This window comes from Malania oleifera, chromosome 3 (assembly GCF_029873635.1).
Source record: "Malania oleifera isolate guangnan ecotype guangnan chromosome 3, ASM2987363v1, whole genome shotgun sequence".
Lineage (NCBI taxonomy): Eukaryota > Viridiplantae > Streptophyta > Magnoliopsida > Santalales > Ximeniaceae > Malania > Malania oleifera.
The window spans coordinates 116,768,990-116,793,263 of NC_080419.1; the positions used below are offsets into that span (position 1 = coordinate 116,768,990).

At 37.5% G+C, this 24,274-nt stretch overlaps 1 protein-coding gene across 1 annotated transcript in view; it reads left to right on the forward strand.

The window, feature by feature from the left end:
- The window catches only part of LOC131151811 (peptidyl-prolyl cis-trans isomerase CYP57), a 34,136-nt gene that overhangs the window by 3,081 nt on the left and 6,781 nt on the right, over window positions 1-24,274 (forward strand). Inside the window, exons 2-6 of the mRNA XM_058103232.1 lie at window positions 11,234-11,412; window positions 11,492-11,593; window positions 12,099-12,202; window positions 12,316-12,457; window positions 13,503-13,725. Coding sequence (XP_057959215.1) covers window positions 11,234-11,412; window positions 11,492-11,593; window positions 12,099-12,202; window positions 12,316-12,457; window positions 13,503-13,725 — 750 coding nt within the window. The remainder of the gene's footprint in view (window positions 1-11,233; window positions 11,413-11,491; window positions 11,594-12,098; window positions 12,203-12,315; window positions 12,458-13,502; window positions 13,726-24,274) is intronic.

A 24,274-nucleotide genomic window follows, 5' to 3' on the forward strand; every position in this document is an offset into this window, starting at 1 on the left:
CCTTTGCTTGAACTTGTGAATTTTGTTCCTCTCCTTGTGAGTGAGTAGTGTGAGGCTACGTTTCGTCTTCCCGGAGATTGGGTGGTGAGAGATCACGACAACATTAACGTCATCATCAACACTACACGCCCACTCCTCTTTCATAGCTCACAGCCACAACCTTCGTCAAGTTTCATTCTTGTCTCAAGATTCCTAAGGATCAACAAGCTTGTTCGTGGTGCGATCGAGTACTCGTGTGTTTTGGTGTTTGACATTCCAAACCTTTTGGTAAGCTTGTTTCAATTCCTTGCTTGTGACCATCTAAAACAGTCCCTAAAAGTACCTTGAAACTCTACTTGAATCCTTGATTGAAAAAACCTTGTTCATCCTCTTTTACTCTTCCTAGATTTTCAACACGAACATGCTTGCTAATACTGTGCTTAGGGATATTTGATTTGTATGCTAGGGTTTGTGATCTAAGACTTTTAATATAACATCTTTTAAGTGAACTTGATTACTTGAATGAAATGATCAACTATGGGTTTTTAACCAAATCATATACGTTTTCAAAATCTCAACAACTTGTGATCATTAGAATATGTTTGTGATGTTCATGCTTCGTTAATTCAATTCTTCCCATAGATTGTGATATTGTGTGTGTGCTACAAAGAGGGCCAACTGTAGGACTAGGGCTACTTAGAACTGTCCTACATCACCTTCAAAGGGTCTCTTGATCTGTAATCGGTTATTAGTATTGATTTTGTTAAGCACAATCATCCAAATGAAAGCCTTACTTTCTAGGGGAGCTTTGGCCTTTCAAATGAATGAATAAACCGGATCAATAATTGGAATGGGTCAAAAACTCAAAAAATGATTTACAAGAATACACCCTTGAATGATCAAAAGCTCAAGATCAAGTATCCCTAGCTGAAGAAAGATGACAATTGTTCAATAATGACAACAAGGATGAAAGTTTTGTCAAATTTCTATCATTTACAGATCTTTTGAAATGAAAGTTCCAAGAAATCGGAGTGCTATTAGAGTCAACCACAAAGAAGGAAATCATGCTATTTTGCCCTTGGCTCAAATGAAAGGGATGAGGAAAAGATGTGGCTAGAACATCTTTCCCCAGCCATGGGTCTTTCCAAAAGCAAATACGAGAACCCTGCCCTACCATGAATTTAATGTGAGGTGTAAATGAGGGATAAATCTGAGAAATAGATATCCATGGTCTTTCTTATGAACATTGCAAACTAACATTGGTATCTCTCCCATTCGCACCTAACCCATACTTACTTTAATCACACAATGCCAAAGGGAATGAAATTCTAAGTGAAAATGCCATAACCATTTAGCTGAGAGGGTGATGTTTTTAGACCCCAATGTTCCAAGTCCTAACCCTCCCTATGATTTAGGCTTGCAAACCTCTCCCATCTAACTAAATGATCACTAAAGCCCCCAACTCCAGACCACTAGAGGCCTCTTATAATTTTCTCAATCTTATTATAAAAATCCCTATTGGAATCCTAAAAACAGACTAATAATATAAGAATACTAAATAAATAGGTCTGGATAAGGGTCACTCTATCCCCAAGGGAAAATAAGGCCCCATTCCAACCATCAAGCCTCTTGGTCACTCTTTGCACTACCAGATTCCAAAATTCTGCATATCTAGGATTACCCCCCAAAGGGACCCTTTAAGTCAAAGGCCAATCCAAATGACCAAACCCTACCTTAGAAGACCTCTCCGTAGCTCGTTTAATAGGCAAAAAAACACTTTTCTCCATACTCTAAGGGCCTCCTGGGCACGCCACACATCATGCCAAGAATGAATGTTGTCCTCATTCCCCACTTGGAATCTAATATAAGAAAATAAATCATATCAACCTTTCTTGATGAAATTCCTCACCCTTATGTTGTGTGGTCCTTTGCTAGCCTTGGAGATCCGATCATTATGTTTGAGCCCATATTTTATGGTGATGATCCCTTGCCAAAGGTGTGATCTTCCTCTATCAAGAATCTCCATAACCATTTCTTTAGAAGGGCTTTTTAAAAAAAAAAAAAAAAAAAGTAGAGGGACTTCAAACCGAAGACTCCTAAACGAATGGGTTGCTTCACTTTGCCCCATTTAACAAGATGGAACCTTTTTTATGAGAGTGAGTCTGCCACCTTTTGACAAAAAATTCCTTTTCCATCATACTGGTGTCCCCCCCCCCCCCCCCTGAATTTCTAATGATGAGATCCCACACTCCTTTATCTTTGAATTTGGCGCCAAGAGGTGGCCCAAGGTAATTAATGGGGAAAATTCCCATATTGCGGCCCAAAAGGTTAGCAAGGAGAGGCCTATTTGCAATTCTGCAAATCAAAATGATTTAGCTTTTTCCAAGGTTAACTTTCAAACTTGATACCGCCTCAAACCTTGCCAAGATGCATCTCAAATTTTGAACGTGGAGAGGGTCATCCTCACAAATGATGGTGTCATACGTGAACAAGAGATGTACCTCCATGGATCTCCCATTCCTACCAACTCTTGGGCCTTTAATTAGCCTTTCCTTGTTAGCTTTTTTCAACATGAGGCTCAACATCTCCGTAACCACAATGAACCAGAAGGGGGATAAAGGGTCCCTTTGTTTTAGTTCTCTAGAGGAGCAAAAGAAATTAGTAGGGCACTCATTGATTAGCATTGAGAAACTTGGTGTGTTGATGCAATGAGCGTCCATCTACACCTATGCTCTCCGATGCCCATTTTCTTTAGAAGATATAGAAGGAAGCTCTAGTTGATGTGATTAAAGGCTTTCTCCATGTCAAGTTTGCACACCACCACATTTTTCCTTTCCCTCCAATAAGTATCCACCACTTCGTTAGCAATGGTGGCTGCATCTATGGTTTGTCTTCTAGTATGGCTCTTTTGATCCTTGTAGCAAGGACTTTGGCAAGGATCTTATAAATACTTCCCACTAGGCTGATTGGTCAAAAGCCTTTATGTTGGCTGCCCTAGATTTATTTGGAATCAGAGTAAGGAAAGTGGCATTGATGCTGCTAACTAATCTACCTGATCTAAAGAATTCCTCAAAGGTGTTGATAAAGTCCTGCTTCAGTGCACCCCAGGTTGATTGAAAGAATGAATAGGAGAACCCATTTGGCCTTGGCGCTTTGTCTCCATTTAGTCCAATGCCTTCGGGTAGACCAAATGCCTCTAGCCACTGCTGTTGGTTTCCAAGAGGGAGATGAAGTCGCGAGGCTTATTTGATTTCATGAGAAGTGACAAGGTTTTCTCATTGTTCCTCATTCTACCAAAATCACAAAGTCAAGAGGGTGACTCTTAAGCTCCAGAAATATTCCCAAGCTCAAAGGAACCAAGCAAGCTCCTTGATCCAAAAAAATGGATGTGCGATGATTATTGTGAAGTTTTGTGAGCCTCAGGATGTCAATTTTCCCCCTTTCTATGGTCAAGTCGAAAGATTTCCTCTCAATCAACACCAAATGCTTAGAATCTACCATGGGCAAAGGTAGGAAGGTGAGCATGGGGGAATCTCCACAATTGCAAGGAGCAAAAGAAGAAGCAGCGAGGGGAAAGGTGTAAAAGGGGAGGGTTTAGGGTTTTCGGTGAGGAGAGAAGGAGACAGCATGGGGAGAAAGAGAAAAGGAGGTAGGTTGTGAGGTTCTCTGGATTAGGTAAGGCTACGAAAAGGAAGCTTCCATTGTCCCGAAGCTAGCGGGGGAGGGATCAGCAACGGGAGATGACATGGAGAGACATCACAACTTTCTACCTAAAAGAGAATATCTATAAGTGTGTGTATATATATATTAAGAAGATAAATGGAAAAGTTTAAAAGAATACAAAAGGGTCTTGCACATAGTTTTTATTGAAATTGAAAAAGCTTAGGATAGGTGATGGGGACCAGCACCCCTTACCCTTGTCCTTCATCGACATGGTGACACATGGTTGGCCATCCGATGTCCACATTGGTTTATAATTCTTGCAGGTATACATGGAGTATCTTGAAAAATTTTAGCATGAGAAGACCCGAGTTGTTATGCCGACACTAGTCCGAGTTCAAGACCCATGTGGGCCCCACACAGCTCCATTGGGCCAGTAGGGAATTGGGCCTCCCTTTAACTTTTGTTTTGCATTTAATTTGTAAACATGCAAGACAACTTGCTTGCATGTGCTTGTCCTTAGTAAGTTGTGCTTAGTATTTAATATGTCTTGTAAGTTGGAGTGTTGTAAGTTGTGTGAGTATTTATTATGTCTAGTAAGTTGGTGTCTTTATTATTGTGTCTCCATGCTTTTATGGGATTTGTTAACTTATTAATGCTTTGTCCCCCTATGCTAGCTATATATATCCCTTCATTGTAAGAACAAAAGTTAAGTTTCGAATATTGAATAGAATTCCTTTTGTTGAAGCTTGTTTAGCTTTGTCCGATCTTACGATTGTGTAGTGTGAGGCTATGTCGTTCTCTCCGGAGATCGAGTGGTGAGAGACCACTTTCTATCCAGTGATTCCATCTCCATCGCCTCCCTCTTACCCCCACATGACCTCCACCCAAATACACCCACACGGCCAGCACCTTCTTATCCCCGCACGGCCACCATCATCACTTCGCTGCATTGCTGCGTTCATTATTGGTATTCACAAGCTTGTACAAAGGAACTACAGTGTGATCCAGCTGCGTGTTGAGCAATGTCTAGCAGCCATTGAAACTCTTGGTAAATCAGTATCTATTTGAACCTTTACTGAATCTTGTTAGAGTCCTATCTTCAATTTCTGAAATTTCATATTTGATAAGCCTTTGCATCCATAGACTTCAATATTTCAGCTTGCTAGCTTGAAATCATTTGTGGAATATTGCTGTGCTAAACTTAGAATTTTATTCTTGAAATATTGAAATAACATCCTTGCTGCATCTAACTTAATACCTTTGTGAAAGAACCAATTGGGACTAAATTTTGGACAGCATCATGCACCATTTCAAAATTTCCCAACATGGAAAATGTCCTCTGATTTATTGTGTTTATGTTTGTTAATCTAATTCTTAATTTAAAGTGTTTCGAATGTACGTGCTTGTGAGGGTTGAACCGTAGGACATAGGTCGATCCATCCCGTCCTACATCAATAGGTGGATAGGTGCCATGAACTGAATGCTTCATATCATGTGAAGGTGTCATGGTCCGACTATTTTCACACCCTTGTGAAGGGCCATGCGGCGGTGGCTAAAGCACTCTTGTTTAACTAGCTAGCCTATCGTTTACCAACATTGATCCACGAAACACTTTCATTAGCATTCATTCAAATAGCGGCGGAAATAGTAATCAATTCATGAAAGCTGTGGCAAGCAAGCAGTAAACATTGAAGCAAACGTAATTCATTAACAACACCTCCGTTGACATTGTGTGCTTAGCGAGAGAGGCAAGTAGGCTAAACACGTTGACAAAAGCTAGTGAGTTTTACAATGACTGATGAATACTCACCCTCTCCTAAAGAGGTTTTTATGTAATTATCATCCTAAAACTAGGAAACATCAAAGTGACCGAGGAGTCATGCTGCCTTATTTGGCATACAAAGACACTACTAGCAGAAAATAACCCTACACTAGTATTTACATGATGGAAACCCATCCCAAGTACATGAGACAAGTGGTCATAGGCAAGCATAATGCCCTGAACAAGCTTAGCTCGTGACATTCTCCCCCATTTATGCGGTCGACGTTTTTGTAGACTTTGGCGCTAGGTACCCTTCAACTTTTGTCCACGAATGGTTTCATATCTTCCGCAGAAATCCAACTTATTTCTTTGTCATCAAGGCATTTCCACTTCACTAGGAACTTCTGCCTCTTCTTCCTTGAGGATATGAACTTTTAGTCTGCAAGGATCTCTTCAACGTCATGTCTGTCAGGTTGCACTGTCTTTAACTCTGCTCTGTTGGACTGACTTCTGCTCAGGTCATTGGTGTCGGCGTTGAACGGCTTGAGGCAGCTGACATGAAATTGCGGTCTTCTCCCTTGATCTGCCCACTTCTTCATTTGCTTAGAAGCTTTCTCCAGATAGGCTCGAGCAAACTCTGCATTCTATCTCCATTCTCTGGTAAAGATGTATGCCTTGGGACTCTTTCGTCTATACGGCTCGCCCACTGTGTGAGGTAACAGTGGTTGCTGGCCTGTAACAAGCTTGAAAGGGCTCTTGTTGGTTGTTGAGCCCCTTTGGGCATTGCCACAGAATGGAGCCACATCAAGTAGTTGCACGCCATTCTCCTGGTTGTCGTTGACAAATGGCGCAAGTACTCATCTAGCAGCTCTCTGAATCTCTTCATCTGTTTGTCAGCCTGTCGGTGATAACTCAAGAGATGTCAAGATGTGACCTGAATATCTTGAAAAATTCTGTCAAGAAGTTGTCAGTGAACATTAAGTCTCGGTCACAAACAATAACTTGGGGAACACCCCAATGTTTCACAACAGTCACAAGGAACAATTGTGTCATCTCCTTTGCCGAACAACACTTTGGTGCGGCCATGAAAGTATCATACTTCTTCTGCTCCCCCTTGTCTTGTTGGCAAGTGAGACTAGTTTTGGTATCATTAACCACATCATTCCGCGTGTGCGGCCAACAATACCTCCCCAGTAGTCCTGTCATTGGAGTCATTCTCTGCGAATACCCCTCAACGAACTTTCTGCAATATCTAGTAAGGCCAAGAAAGGAACGCAACTCCTTCACTGTAGTGGGGATATTCCGTTCTTGAATCATCCTTACCTTCTCCATACCCCTCTAGATATGACATGCTTGTTCAACCACATGACCAAGGAATTTGTTGCTCCACTGAGCGAAAGAGAACTTCCCTTTCTTCACATACAGACTGTTTCCCCTCAGCCTGTCGAACACCTTCCGTAGATGCTCTTCATGTCTCGTTAGAAACAACATCGATGCTCCCAACGGTGCTTTGGAATGGCGAACACATCCCGCTGCCAATTTATCAAGCTGTTTTCCCAACTCTACTATCTTTGGAGGCACCATCCGACATGGCCCTTTAGCAGGTGGTTTCACTCCTGATAACAACTTGATCTCATGCTCCACAGTCCGTCGTGAAGGCAAATTGTGAGGCAGCTTATTCGGAAACACCTCCTTGTACTCATCCAACACCGCTTGGATGGTCGTAGGCTCCAGCTCTTGGCCTACTTTTTTGTCTACCATCACCGTGGCTAGACGTGTCTGCTCACCATGACCCAATCCCTCATTGAGTTGTATGGATGAAAGGGACTTCCTGTCGTCTCCTTTCATTGCAACGACTTGCACCATGCACGAGTGATCTCCCATCATACACAGGGAACCAGCCGAAGGCATCAGCACTGCCCTCGTCCCTTTTAAGAACTCCATTCCTAGAATGATCGGAAAGTTATCCAATGGCACCGCTGTGAAATTCGTATGACCTTCCCATTGTCCAAGCTTCACAATCACTTGCTTGGCTACTCCTAGAGTAGGCTGGGCTACAGAGTTAATTGCTTTCATGCATCCTGTATCCTTCTCTAAGGATAAGTTGAGTCTCCATGCTTCTAACTGCGAAACAAAATTGTGAGTAGCCCCTGTATCCATCATAGCGCGGGTACTCTTCCCATTGATCCTCAAGTCCACAAACATTAACCCTTTTGCACGTGTAACTTTCGGTGCTTTTGCCTGCTTTTCCAATGCACTCACTGGCCGCATTGAACCCACCCTCGGGGCATGATCCTCTTCCTCCTCGCTTCCCACCACTTTTCCCGAAGTGGAAGCTTGTAAGGCATTGAGTAATCCCTTGTGTTGACACTCACTCACTCTGTGAGATCCACCACACAAGTAGCACGAAATTTTACTCTTCCCTTTTCGATTAGGTGTGTTGAACCCTTGAGACAACGAAGCTTCCTTTGAGGTTGATGATTTAGAGTCAGCTCCCCCACTCTTGGGTTTGCCTTTCTTGAAAGACTTTCCACTGTTTCCCTCTTCGCCAAACCGTTTGGACGAAGCGGTATCATCACCAGCGTAGTCAGTCAAGCGTTCTGCAGCAGCTTGTGCAGTTGACAAGTCTTGAATTCTTTGCATATGAAGTTCTGTCCTTGCCCACGGTTTCATCCCCTCAAGAAAATAGAACAACTTGTTCTTCTCCGACATATCCTGAATATCCAACATCAAAGTAGAAAATTGTTTCACATATTCCCAGGTTGACCCCATATGCTTGAGATCTCTCAGCTTTCTCCTTACATTATACTCAACATTCTCAGGAAAGAATTGGGCCTTGAGCTCTCTTTTCAAGTCTGCTCAACATTTTCAATTTCTGTGCCACCATAGTTTGGCATCCCCAACCGAGTACATGGTCGCATTATCCACCATTGCCTGTTCTGAGGCCATCCTCACAGCGCGAAAGTACTGCTCCACATCAAATAAGAAGTTCTCTAACTCCTTGGCATCTCGGGCACCTCCATACGTCTTGGGTTCTGGTACCTTGGTCTTGCTTAACTCCCGGAGTGTTGGAGTTCCCCATAGCAAGAACCATCAGACTCACTTTTGCATCTAGATTAGCCATCCGCGACTGCAAAGTTTCAATTGTATGACGAAAGTCCTTTGACATATCGCCTATCAAACCTGCTTGATGTTTTTGTGATCCTATCACTTCATCAATAAGTTCTCTCATCTGGGCCACCTCTGCGGCTACAGTGTTGGTTGTTGCCTCAACCTGTGCTTCCAGCATGTTGATCCTCTCAGCATTGTTTGGTACCATGATCACTTACCAAAGCTTTCCAAATCCCACAACGAAGGCAATCTAATTCACGTAGCAACTCAACCTTGGGCTCTGATACCAAGTGTCACGGTCCGACTATTTTCATACCCTTGTGAAGGGCCGTGCGGCGCTAGCTAAAGCACTCTTGCTTAACTAGCCAGCCTATCGTTTACCAACATTGATCCACGAAACACTTTCATTAGCATTCATTCAAATAGTAGCGGAAATAGTAATCAATTCATGAAAGCTGTGGCAAGCAAGCAGTAAACATTGAAGCAAACGTAATTCATTAACAGCATCTCCGTTGACATTGTGTGCTTAGTGAGGGAGGCAAGTAGGCTAAACACGTTGACAAAAGCTAGTGAGTTTTACAATGACTGATGAACACTCACCCTCCCCTAAAGAGGTTTTTATGTAATTATCATCCTAGCACTAGGAAATATCAAAGTGACCGAGGGGTCATGTTGCCTTATTTGGCATACAAAGACACTACTAGCAGAAAATAACCCTACACTAGTATTTACTTGATGGAAACCCATCCCAAACACACGAGACAAGCGGTCACAGGCAAGCATAATGCCTTGAACAAGCTTAGCTCGTGACAGAAGGCTATGCAATAGTAGTTGTAATGCACAAATATAACTAGTTAGTGAACATGAGAGTCCAACAATAAATAGGAAAGTAATCAATACTTTTTATTACACCTTTGTAGGAAATTTCGTGAGGGAAGCAAGTAGACTAAATATATTTACAAAAGCTAATAAGTTATATGAATATTGATGAACACTCGGCCCCCCTTAAGCCTTAAAAAGCTTTTGAAATTCCTACTTGACATGAGGAAACATCACTTTGCGCAAGGAGTCAGACTTCCTTTTTTCCCTGTGCAATAACTCGCCCCTTTTTTGCATTTAAAACGTAGGCCTAGTAGAGCACTTGTGAGGAGGAGTGAGTTAGTTATGATTTTTGACATGAAGAGGGGTAGGGGTAGGCCTAAAATTTCATGGAATGTAGTAAGGAAGGATTTAATATCTCTTAATCTAATAGAGGAAAATGCTCTGGATCGGGTGAATTGGCGTAGAAGGACTCATGTAGCTAACCCCACCTAGTGGGACTTAAGGCTTGTTATTGCTGTTGTTGTTATAACTCTCCCCTTTTTTCCTATTCTGGTTGGTATTGACCAAATGATGCAAGTACTTCTCTAGTAGCTTCTCAAATCTCTCGTCATAAGTGGTGATAACTTGAGGAGATGTCAAGCTACAAACTAAGGATTCCGACATCATTCTGTCTTGGGAAATGCCTTAATATTTTATTATGTGCTTGAAGAAAAGTTTTGTTGTCTCCTTCGAGCATTACCTCAATGCTTGTATAAAGGTATGCTCTTCGTAAATCTCTCTATTACCACAAGTATAGATCTCATGTCCTCGACTTTGGGTAAGTTGGTGATAGAGTCAAGTGAGACACTGTCTGATAGTCTTGTTGGTACTTGAAGCAACTCCTGTTCTTTGCTGTGAAGAACAGTGATGAGAAGGAAATTGAAGCCTAACAACTGATTATAAGATGGGTCTGTGGTTAACCCTAAAGGACAAGAAGTTCAAATGGATTATGTTAAAGCTTAATATACGTTGTTAGTCCACAACCTAACAACTTAAGCTTTTAGGTAAAGTAGTAGTCTAACACAGTATTAGAGCTGGTTACTAGGAGGTCTGGGTTCTAGTCTTGTTGCCCACGTTTATTATGTTGTGTTTAAAAAAATTATTGTATCCCTGTAATGGTCGTGTGTTTTTCTCTCCAGTGCTGTTGGGCTGCATGTGCAGGGGAGTGTTAAAGCTTGATATGCATTGTTTGGTCCACAACCTAAGAGCTTAAGCTGTTAGGTAAAGTGGTAATCTAACAGATTGTGGTAAAAGCAAGGTGAAAAAAAAGGGTTAAACATGAGTTAGCTAATTTTAAGTGTTCGATAAATTATGATTGGAAGGGGTTAAAACAAGCTTCTTGGTGTGTCTAGATTCTTTCATTTTTATTTTTGATTTTTTTTCCCAGGGACTTCTTGTCCTCCCTTAGATTTAATTTTTTTTTTCTCTGTTGCAAAATAAATTTCTTTACAACAACAACAACAAAACAACAAAAAAACCAAGCCTTAGTCCCACTAAGTGGGGTCGTCTATATGAATCCTTTTCCGCCAGTTTATGTGCAAAATAAATTTCTTTGCCATCAAAAAAGAAAAAGCAGCACTAGAAAGGAAAAAATTTTTGGTTGAAATAGAGCTACATGCTTAGAATCACTGGCCTTTTCTTTTGGCATACTTCAGAGGCCATCCATTGAGTAACTTGCAATGATTGGAGAGCAGCTTTGATGTTTTCTATTTTTCTTTTTTGCCTTTTTTATTTATATTTTCTGAAGGGTGTTTTGTCATTCCCTTTAAACTTTTTTGGGGTGACACCTTATCCTCTACTTTGTATCTTTCTTCTCTCTTTTGATAAATTTTCTTTTCTATCCTTAAACATTTGCAGGTGGTGAAAGTATTTATGGAAGTGTGTTTGCTGATGAGTTCCATTCTCGTCTAAGATTCAACCACAGGGGCTTAGTTGCATGTGCAAATGCTGGCTCACCGCATTCAAATGGGAGTCAGTTCTTTATATCCTTGGAACGTTGTGATTGGCTTGATCGGAAGCATACCATTTTTGGGAAGGTAGTATGATGATATATTTTCCTATGAATCCTCTGCCTGCTCCATTGGATGTTTGTGGAACTCATTCATTTGTTGACAGATAACTGGGGATTCAATATATAATCTTCCAAGGTTGGGTGATGTTGAAACCGACAAGGATGATCGGCCACTCGATCCACCCCCAAAGATAACGTCGGTCGAGGTAGGCTTCTTATTATGCTGTAAATTTTTCTGTGTGCGCAGGTTTATTTTTGTTTATTTTTCACTTTTCACCCATTTTTTGCCGTTTCTTTCCACCCCATGTGGTGGGGTTAGGGATTATGGATGAAAGCAACATTGAAAACAATTGTTTGTGCTTGGATGATGTGAGAAACGGCATGATGTCAATTGTTATGCTATGTGATATGTTTTCGAGTATAGGTTTTAACACTTCTCAATTTTATGCAAATGTATGGATAGCACATCATGGAGACTATGTGCTCATTAGAACTGGCCTTTTGTGTTTATGGTTGTTGGAACTGTTGTTTCTTCTTCCTCTGTATTTTCAATTAAGTACTGACATTTTGTGTGTCTGGTTGTTGGAGCTGTTGTTTCTTATTCCTCCCTATTTTTAATTGCACGAACATTTTTTCTTTTGCAATATTTCAGTTTTACCACACTGGAAAGGAAGTTCATTGCTTGCTTTTATTTTGATATCAACGTTGCAGGTATTATGGAACCCATTTGATGATATTGTTCCAAGACTTGCTAGAGCTGCACCCCCTTCTGTCACAGATAATGGCATCAAAGATCCAAAGAAGAAAGCTGTAAAGTAAGTCTTCCCTCCATCTAGTGAGATGTAATCTGAAGAAGAAGAAGAAGAAGAAAGATGCTTCTTAACTATTTTATTTATTATGCTCTCACTTGTGTAGTTGCAATGTGCAGAAAACTGAACCTGCTTTCTTTTGGAGAAGAAGCTGAGGAAGAGGAGAAGGAACTGGCTACTGTAAAGCAAAAAATTAAGAGTAGTCATGATGTCTTGGATGATCCCCGTCTTCTCAAGGAAGATATCTTAAATAAAGAATTGGTAATAATCCAGTATATGTTAAAAAGAGAAGTAAGCTATATTTTATTGTGTTTTATGGTGTTTAGTATAGCTCTGGCAAGAAAATCTGCCAATTATTAGGTCCAGGGCCAATCCCAGGATATCCACCAAAACTGGAGAAGCATGTTGGAATGAAGAGTTTTACTAAATCAAATGCATCTGCTTAATATAATCCAGATTATCCACCAAAAGAGGAAAAGGATGTTTGGAATGAACAATTTTTTTTAATCAAATGCATCAGTTTAATATAATGTTCTCTTGTGAGCTACATTATCTTTGAACTTAAGCCATGTTTTCCATTTTGTAGGTTAACCAAGCTATATAACCTTATTGCATTTGCTATAGATTTCTTCTATTTTGCCCAGTCCATTCAGTTGTAAAATTTAAAAAGCTCATGGTTTGTTTGTTTTGTTGTCAAAATAATTTTTATTTTTCATTTTCGATTTTCCAAATAATTACCAAAATGCCACCTATATTCCATCTGTCCAACATTTGTACAGGAAATCTGGAATCCTTTTATTATTTTCCAAGTTCTCTACGTAAATGGTAGAAAATTGGAAAACAGTGTAGAGTTTTTGTTATCTTTAGAAAATTATAAATGGTAAAAGGACTGCTTTCCACAGCTAAACAGGTCCTTAATATTTTTAGATACTAAAAATATTAGGAGATCTCATAAAATTCTCTCCATCTCAAGCTAGCTACTCATGTCTCACACATTCTCATGATGCTCTTTTGTGCCCATCATACCTAGCATGCTCTTATTAGATCAATTGATGTATTGTCTGTGGTCCTGTCTTTGATATGGCGCTGCACACATTTTTTTTTGCACGTTTGATGGACTTTGTGGATGGTTTTTGTATACTATTCCGCAAGCATTACTGTGACCAATACAAGTTGATACATGTGCATGTTGCTATTGATATCTAATAAGTTACATTCACCAAAATAACAATAATTATGATGATAATTTTGGTAATAAAGTATTAGTTATCTATGGAACAGTTTCTAAAACATGATCACAATGCAGAACTCTTCTGAAGCCAAAGCATTGAAGGATATGCAATTATCTGTCAGAGAAGCCCTTAGGTTGAACAAAGAAGAATATCAGAGAGATTCAGAAGCTGAAATTTCAAATTCCCTTGATTACAGTGATGATGATGAGGTCAACTTTGATGCACGAATGCGCCAACAGATTCTTAGAAAACGAAAGGAACTCGGAGATATACGAACTAACCGAAAGTTGCAGAATGGTACCTTACTCATGTGCATTATATTTATTTGTCATTTTCCTTTGTGATCCATCATAGCTTTAAATGATACCGATGCTTGTGTTATGTTGCTACCATTGGACGCACCAGTTATGGTGCATCTTTAGCATGAATCGTATAACATATCAGTGACAAACAAGTAAGTCTGACATTCTTTATTTTTCATACTTAAGGTTTGCATTTTAATGTACATTTCTGAAAAAATAAAATAAAAATTAAGGACTGCATTTATTCAACAGATAATTTATTTTGTTTGTACTTATTTCCTCATGCAATTAATATTTTTAATTTTTATTTTTAAAGCATTCTTTTGAAAGTTTTAGTATTATGAACTTTTGGAAAATAGGAACTAAAAATGAAACAAGTTGAAATTAGGAATAGCTTCCCAAGAGAGGGGGGGGGGGGGGGTTGAATTGGCTTGAATTGGCTTTTTAAAACTTTCTCTTTAGTTCTTTTAAAGTCCTTAACTTCTTTTGTGATTTAACCAATTCTTTGACTTTATTTATTTTGTCAATCAAACAAGAACTTGGTTTCTTTTGAACAATCAATCAACAACACAATTAAACACAATTAAACATTCAATCTTCAACCACACTTCGTAAGTAAAAGCAATCAAACAATTAATCACAATTTCCAAACCAATACAACCACAATTTATTTACCAAATATAAGTTCATTGCAGCACTATTAGATTGATGAAATCATTCAAGATTTAAGACTCTTGGAATATAAAACAAATCTTTATACCATCCAATCACAATCAATATAATATATGTAACTTTCAGCTTTTGATGTTTTCAGCCCTGTGGTGAATGTGAGTTTTGAACAAAGCCCTGTATATATGAAATTTCTTCTTCAATATGATGTTCAATATAAAATCCAATTACTCTTTCCAAACTTCAGAATTCAAATAAACTCTTAAGTTAATTTATCTTTGGGGTGTTTAGCCAAGTAACGTACTTCCGTATAGTTTCCGCAAAGAATGGTTCAACCAATGTACTCCTTTTTGGTTTCCGCAACCCAAATCAAAATCAAACTTTAAGATTTACTTGATTTCCAAATTTACGTAGTTTATATGATTTTAAATTTAAACCATCCACGCAATTTAAATATGTACTGAAAATAAGGAATAGGGAAAGAGAGAGTGAGACGGAGATTTTTACGTGGTTCGGCTTATACCCAGCCTACGTCCTCGCCTTGGGCAAACCACCAAAGGATTCACTAAACCTGTTCCGTTGACAGGTGGAACAAAACCTTTACAAGCGATACCCCACGCTCAAACACTCCTTCACTAGGTTAGAGTCTGTCTCTCCAAACGATGTCCCCTCGTTCGGTCACTCCTTACATAGGCTAGAGCCCGCCTCTCTAAGCAATATCTCCTTGCTTAGCCAATGATCCAAACAACCCTTGGAATCGTTAATCTACAAGATACAAATCAAATATTTGTGTACAAAGAATTTGCTCCTAAAAGTGCTGATTAGTACAACAATTCAAAACTATAATATACTTCAAAGTAAATAATAATATGAAAATTAACTTGAAGCTCAATGAAGTATATCACCAACTAATTCATTCAATGATTGAAAGATTTAGAATTTGTAGCACAATTCCGGTGAAAGAAGATAAGCAAAATCTCAGTTGAATTTGTGCAAGTTGAGAGAAAGAGAGAGCCTTGAGAATTTGAGAGCAATTGAGAGAGATTTTGAATTTTTGCTGAATTTGAATTCTTGGTGCATTGATTCAATGATCTTTGAGGCTTATTTATAGACTTTAAAAGGTATGTAACTTGATCCCCAAGTGACTTGGAGTATCCCCAAAGTTTTCACAAAGTTTGAGCCCCAAGCAAACCATTTAAAAAATGTTTCCGTTGAGTTTTTTTAAGTTTCTATTCGTTGTAGTCGCCTGCCTCAATCCACCAGTTGCCTGCCATGTTATTTTTAAAGGAGTAGCAGGGGCAGTAGGGTGGCAGTCGCCTACCAGGACACAGCCAGTCGCCTGGCTTGACCACCTAGGCGCTTGTCCTGGTTTAGGCAGTCAACTGGTTGCTGTCAGCTTCGAGTACCCTTCTGTTTTTCGGTCATAACTTTTTCTATGTAACTCCAAATTTGATGATCTTGGTGTCAAATGAAAGTTAAGAGAAAATCCTACAACTTTCATCTTGAACACTTTTTAAAATAAAGAGTTTATGATAGAGAAAAATACACCTCCATGCATATGTAGAAAAATTAACTGCATTTTGAAAATCCTTTTTTTGATGCTTTTCATTCCAAAAATGATTCTAACTTTTTGAAATAATTTTTGACCTTATAAAAATATTTTCTAAGTATGTTAAATGGTATTTAGATCCAATAAATTAACCTAAGAGCTTCATGTATCCATATTGAAATTATTTGAAGTACTTACATGAAATTTCCTATAGATTCTTTCAAATTTGCAATTCTTGAATTCCTTGAGGTCTTTACGCTTGCTTCATCTTTCTTTAAGCTTTCATCAAGTTCTCTTTAATCCTCATGCTCTCATGATCTTCAAGCTTTATCTTTAAATCCATTTTTGAATCCATGCTTCAAGCTTGATATAAATCATCCTTCTTTGAAATATAAACTTTCATGAATTCTTTAACCTTGCATTCATCATTGAGTCCTGAAAATACATCACTTAAACAAAGCATGTTAAGTTCTGCTTGTTTGTTAGCATCAAAACAAGATGTTAAACCTTATAAGGCCAACACAAGTCAATGGAAAGCTCAGTAAGAGGGCTATTCCATAAAAATATAGTTAGCATATTGGGGTAAATTGACATGATTTTGATTTGTGGATCAATACAATCAATTACTTAATTTAGTTTACATTTTACAGACTGAAATTTATTTGTTTAATTAGGTTAACTAAAAGTAGATGACGTAGTGAAAAAGAGGATATCTGGCGATGCGAGATGCGACGAGCCAGAAATAATCATTTAGTCCTACAAGAGATTCTTGCATCCACTTAAAATTATTGCATAGGGGTTTCCATCATATTTTCAGAGTTGATCAATAGTTGTTTAACCTTGATTGTTTGGACGATGTTGCCATTGGCATTTCAGAATTTGTGGAAAGGCACATGTCTATAATATTGTTGAGAAGTGATGAGTTTTAGTGGGTTTTAAGGAAGGTGGTCTTATTTTGGTTTGGACTTGGTGGGTTTGATAAGGATTTGGGAGGTCAAATTTTCTAATTGGCCAGAGGATCAATTAATTTGAAACTTGTTGAATGGAAGGATTTGATTCTTGTTTTTGGAGAAATTCAAAGAGGAAGGTTGATATCAATCAGTACATTTCTAGGAATGAATGCTTCAAGGTGGTGGATGCTTCTTCAAGCTTTGAAGGAAATAGCAACTGTTAGATTAGAAAATGGAGCGAAGATGTATAGTAACCCTGATTTGCTATGCATTGATTGTTAGTTAGTGAACATTAGAAGAGCTGATGATAATGGAGGGAGGAAGTGTGCTTTTCAGAGGCTGTTGGTGGGAGTCTCGTATATTGATGTGATCAAGAAATCTCGCGTGAAGGAGTCTAGCATCATCAGGAAAATCTTCATCTGGAACTGTAGGGACTTGAGGACCATTATCCTGGGAACAACTCCTTCTCACGATTTGGAAGGAGAAGAAATCCTAATTTGAATTATAAACAAATTGGGTTTAATAAATTTGGGTCTTAGGTTGATGGGCCTAAAAAAGGTGGGCCATTTTTAGGTTTGTTAAATGAAAAGGGCAGAGGGGAGAACACAGGCTGAATAGAAATGAAACTTCAGCAGTTGGGAATTCAATTTGCACAAAGAAGTTACGTGCAAGGAAAGAGAGAAGCTACCCAATGATGTTTGCCAAAGGCAAGTATTCTTGTTCAACGAGCTCTATCTTCCTTGTTGACCCTTTTAAGAGGTTCGCAGCAATCTTGTGAAGATACTAGGACATGTGGAAGCTTGTATTTTGAATCAGAAGATGAAATGGGGAATATGCGAATCTGATAAAGGATTATTATTAGATTAGCTGTTGGCAGAAAATGGGTTTAAAGAATATGGCAATTTGCCTAGAAACTCCAGTTGTAGATATTGAGAATGACTCAGGTAATCAAGTAGACTTGAAGATTGTTCTTTGTTGGAATAGCAATAATGGGGAAGGTAGTTCTAGAAAGCTCTCTAAAGAAGCTTAAGTTGGTGTCCACCACTTGAAGAACACAAACTTGCTGGTAAAAGACTTGGTTGAGAAGGGTGGTGCTCACCCATGGCGGTCTTTCCTATTCTTGAGAATAATCCCATTGACATCCTAGATGATCCCATCTCTGAAGGGGGCATGGGTGATAATGGGAAATAATTTCTATTGGAGGATTGGGGAATTTCTAATTCTCAGCTGGATATTTACCCCACTCCTAACTTGTCTAAATTTACTAAGAACGCCTTAAGACAATTGAGGGAGGAGAGGGGGTGGGGAGTGGAATTCTAATGAGTGATGAGTCATTGTGGGTTTAGGGGAGATTTTGGGAAGAGGGGGCTGATTAAGGAAGTTTTGGTTAGACTTCTCTTGACCTGATTTTACTTCAAGAAATTAAACTTAAAGAGTGTAGATGGGGTGTAGTGAGGAGCATTTGGGAGGGTAGGTGCAAGGAATGGGAGTTTCTCTCTTCTCAAAGAACAATTAGGGACATTCTTATTATTTGGGATACTTGTTCCATTTCTAGAATTGATATCCTTGTTGGGAGTTTCTCCCTTTTCAGAGAACAATTAGGGACATTCTTATTATTTGGGATACTTGTTCCATTTCTAGAATTGATATCCTTGTTGGGAGTTTCTCCCTTTTCAGACAACAATTAGGGTCATTCTTATTATTTGGGATACTTGTTCCATTTCTAGAATTGATATCCTTGTTTGGGTGTTTCCCCTTTCATCTTGGTAGATGCGAATTGTGGTCATGTGAAAGGGTAGGTGTTATTGGCGATTTGCTTCAATTTATAGTCCTACTAGACCCACTTTTTTTTGGTTTTTTTCTGGATGAGTTATATGCTGTTTATCTTCCCCTAGGCGTGTTGGTGGTGATTTCAATGTAGTAAGGTTTCCTAGAGAAAAAAAAGGGGGAGGGAGGATAACTATGAGTGTGCAAAATTTTGATTGGTTTATTGGGATTGTGGTTTGAAGAATCTTCCTTTGGGTATTGTTATATACTCTTGGTCAATGGGTGGTGAGAGGGTTGTTGCTAGTTGTTTAGATAAGTTTTTTTTTTTTCCCCCTCTGTAGCGATTAGGATGCTGAGTTTTCTAATCTTTCTAAAATTATTTTGTCTAGTCCCATTTCTTTTTTTGATTTGAAAATATGTGGCTTTATCATGATTTTTTTTCCTCTTTGGTTGGAGACTCTTGCCCCCGTTTGGTTTGCAGAATAAAATTGAACCAGGAAAGGAATAGAGGGAGGAATGGAATCAAGGAAGGAATGGAATTGATTTTGGAGTGTACTTACTGCGTTTGGTTAGTAACATGGAATGACTGTAGGAATCTCAGTTTCTATTTCTTTACAACATTTTGTATTCTTCAATGACTTGCATAATGGAATGAAAATAAGCCATTGTTTAGAAATGTCCCTAACGCATAATTAAATTTTGTAATTATTATTTTTTATTTTATAATAGTGGTTATTATTAGTGTTATTATTATTATTCTTTTTATTATTGGTATTGCTATTTTTTATTATTTTATAATAATTATTATCCTTAAAATAATAATAAATTTTTATTTTTTTGCTTTATTATTATTATTAATAATAATTTATTATTGTTTTTGTTGCTATTATTATTTTCGTAATAATAGATATTGTTGTTATTGTAATTATTATTACTTGTTATTATTATTTTTTATTATTTTTAAAAATTATTAGCCTTAAAATAATAATTATTTATTGTTATTTTTTCCTTTTATTATTATTCTTGTTGCTTTTTATTTTTTTAAAAGTGATAGATGTTATTGTTATTGTAATCATTATTATTATTATTATTATTATTTGTTGTTTTTGTTTGATTATTATTATTTTTTATTTTTATAATAATTATTATTAGTGTAATTATTATTTTGTTATTTTTATAATAATTATTATCCTAAAAATTATTATTCTTCTTGTTATTATTATTTTATAGTAACAAATATTATTGTTACTGTAATTATAATTAGTTGTTATTATTATTATTATTATTATAATAATTATTATTATATTGGCCTTTTATTTTAATATTATTTTTTGTTATTTTTTTTTTCAAAAAAACAAATATTATTGTTATTGCAATTATTATTAGCTTTTATTTTTATTATAATTGCGACAATAATTAATATTATTACTATTTTTCTAATTATATTTTTTATTATAAAATGAGTTTGACTCCATGGAATGAAGATGGATTCTAGCCCATCCAGACTAAAATCACAATTCCGCCATTCTCTGGAATGGTATTTCAGCGGAAATATTGATTCTGCTCTTAAATCTACAAATCTAATGTAGGAATATGATTCCATTCTTGAAATTTGATTCCATTCTAGGCCTAGTTCGGCAAACTAAACAAGGGGTTGGAGTGAGTATTTGGAGAGGGGTTGGGAAGGGTTAGAATCATCTTAAACAAACTTTGAAGAAGTGGAATATTGAGGTTTTTTGTGATATTAAATTAAAAAGGCTAGAATTTTGTATGAGTTGGATTATCTAGGCAGATAAGGAGAAGGAGATAATCTTTCAGAGGGACAAAGAGGAGGATAAGTGGGTTTTTAGAAGAATGAGTTGGAGGATATGATTGTCAAGTGAGGAGTTAGAGGCAAAAAACAATTTAAATGGGTGAGAGGAAAAGATTAAGTGGAGGGAGAGGTTATTTTTAATTCTTGTTTGATTGTAATGAGATCATGGATTTTTTCTTGAACCTCAGCACTGAAGAGGTTGCTTGTATATCTATGATTGAGGGTTTGGATTGGAACCCATTTGTAGAGATCATGTGATTTGGCAGGAAAGACTTTTTTTGAAGTCAGGGCAACTATGTTTGGGGATGGAGAGGGATACGACTTAGGGTCCTAATGGATTCAATATGGGTTTTTTCCCCCTTCTTTTCAAGATTGGTGGGACATGCTTGGGGTGGATTTGTTGAAGATATTTAATTAATTTTATTGGAATTGATCCTATGCAAGATTACTAATTCCACTTTCGTTATTTTGGTGCCTAAGAAGAGTAGCTCTATTAAGCTTATTGATTTTAGACCTATTAGCTTAGTGCTTAGTGTGTAAGATTATTGCTAAAGTGCTAGCGAATGGTTTAAGTGCAACATTAGATACTATTCTTAGGCCCAAAGTTCTTTTGTCAGGGGTTAGGCAGATTGTGGATGCGATTTGGTTACTAATGTGGTAGCGGAGGAGGTTTGCTAAAGGAATGAGGAATAAATTATTTTTTAAAATGGATTTTGAAAAACCTTATGATAAGGGAAATTGGAACTTTTTGGATTGAAATATTTGTTAGGAAGGGGTTTGGGGTGAGGTGGCAGTCTTGGTTAAGGGGTTGTCTATGTAATGCATCATTTTTGTTATTGTTAATGGCGAGAACCTAAATCGTGGTTTAGGGTATCAACGGGTGTGAAACAAGGGGATCCACTATCTCCTCTTGTTTTTGCTAGTTGTTGATGTCTTGAGTAGGTGATGGGTAGGGCGGTTGATAAGGGTCTCGTGAAAGGGCTTGAAGTGGGTAGATAAGGAGTGTTGTGTGACTGTGTCTCACCTTCAGTTTGTTGACCATACTATGTTTATAGATTCTTTTTTGAACGTTCTTAAAACCTTTGATTGGGTTTTTTGGGCTAAAAATTATTTTGTGGAAGAGTGAAATTGTTGCTATTGGTCTGAACTCAAGTAGATCTACGGAGTTGGCTTTGTCAGCGAGTTGTGGTATTCTAGACTCGCCATTGTCTTATTTAGGGGTCCCTTTTGGTGGTAATCCTAGGTCGGTCGGTTTTGGGATCATGTGGTGGAGAGGTTATCTAACCATTTGGATGGGTGGAAACGAGTGTTTTTTTCTCTGAGGGACCTTATTTTTCTCAGCTTGTCTTGCTAGTATGCCTCTTGATGATTTTTCTATTTTTAGTATTCCTATGGGGATAGCTAGTAAACTTGAGAAAATTATGAGAGATTTCCTTTTGGTTTGGGATAGGGGAAACGAGGGATCACTTGGTCAGAGATTGTGTGTAAGTCTAAGTTGGATTGGGGTTTGGATCTTGGAAAGTAGGCGTGTAAAAACACTGCTTTTATAGCTACATGGTTATGGTGGTTTCCCTTAAAGGAGACATCTCTTCGACATAGAGTTAGTAAAAGTAAATTTGTCTTGAATATGAATGCATGGGATGCTAACTTGGGAATTAGACATTCTTTTGAGAGCCTTCGGAGGTGTATTTCTCAAATTTACCCTCTCTTCATTCCTTACACTAATGATGTTATTACCTCCTTTTTGAAGTCTGATGGTCATATGTGTTGTAAGATTTTCATTTCACAGATTCTTAATGATAGGGCACTACAGGGGCTCTCTTCTTTTTTGTTATTGTTGTTGTTGGAGAGTTTTCTTGCTTCCATTAGGAGGAATAGTCGTTCTTGGTCTTTAGATTCTTCAGCATGGTCTTAAATTTCCACGAAATTGTCCAAATTTCCGTTACCCTCGAAATCGAAATGGCAGTTGATTTCTGTCTTGCATAATTTCCATTGAAATCTCAATGAATAATGCCGAAATTTATCGAAATCTCGAAATTTAAGTGAAATTTGTCGAAATTTTAACTATACAATTAAATTTCCTTGGAATTCAAATAAGAGATTTAGGAGTGAAGTGAAATTTCTCTTTCAATTTATTTTATTTATTTTTATCGAAACAAAATATTATTACAAATGCTTTTGAAATTATATGAAAAAATAAACTTACAGCAGCATTTTATTTAACTATTTATGTCTAAATTATCATTATTTGTATAATAAATAATATTTAAATGATTTATGAATTTCATTTGTATGAGCTGAATATGTTTACTATACATTATCTTAGAAATACGCTTGATACACATGTTATATTACAACTTTTCCACATCATACATAACATAGATGTATTTAACTTGTTATATATTAGTCCTAAAACCTACATTATTATGTTTGTTAACCATTTCTATTCACAAAGAATCCCATACTTTACTACTGATTTTTGTTATTTTTTCAAATCGAAATTGATGTTTCTATCGAAATTTTTGTACTTTTGGAGCTTCGAAATTTGAGTCTAAATCAAAATTTAAAACCTTGTTCTTCGGGGATTTATACTTGCAAATATTTTTTTTTCCATCATTTGACTAGTGCTAAAATGTCCCTTCCACTCCATAAAAGTATTTGGAAGGCCAAACTGTTAATGGTGTAGTCCCAAGAGGGAGGGGGGTTGTTAATTGGGTATTTAAAAAATTTAAGCAAATACTTAAACAATTTTAACCACGGTTTGAGCAAGTGTTTTAAACACGCAAATGCTATCAATATTCACAACATATATGAACAAATATAAATATGCTCGCATTAAAGAGATTAGAGAAGAGAGAATAAAACCCGGATTTTACAAGGTTAGGCTATAGCCGTCTACGTTCTTGCTTCAAGAAAACCATTTGAGGATTTTCACTATCCGCTCCTTCAATATGGCGGAGCTGCCTTTACAATCCCTCCTTCACACGGGCGGAGATACCCTTACAATCCCTCCTTCACTCAGGCGGAGATACCCGTACAATCCCTCCTTGCAGGCAGAGATACCTATCCAAGTAATATCCACTTGCTTGACACGATTCAAACCCGAACCGTGAAAGTAGAATGAAGAAACTAGAGTTGTACAATAGAGTGCTCCTTAAATGAGCGAATGAGTGAGTACACTAGAAATACCAATCTAATACACTCCCAAATAAATATGAATGAAGCTCAAAGGAGAATCTAGAAGGTGAGCACTTGAAAGATAAACAAGGAATTTACAAAGTGCTTGAAAAGATTTTTCAAATGAGGCTCAAAAACTTTGGATGCTTGTAATGGATGTATATATCTTTCCTTCTCTTACTAAAACAAGTTAAAAGTCTTGTATTTATAGGTAAGAAGGTCTACTATCCGTTTTATGGCCATTGGGGTTTGAAAATAAAAAATTATTTGAAAACTAGCCGTTTTATGGCTGTTATGCTACTTTTCCTGAGAGTTCCGGCCGCCTGATGCCAAGATCCGGTTGCCCGGATTCTGGGTCTTTCGGCCGCAAACACACTTCCGTATTTCGGGCATAACTTTTTCTATAGAACTCCAAATAGGGCGATCTTGGTATCCGAAGAAAGCTAAGAGAAAATCCCACAACTTTTGTGTTGTACACTTTTTAAGATGAGAAGTGATTGATCGAGAAAATTGCTCATCAATGCGGAGGCAAAAACATGAAGGGGATTTTAAAAATTTTGTTTTGAAGTTTTTTCATTCAAAAAGAAATAATTTTTGCACGTTTGTAAAATGATTTTCA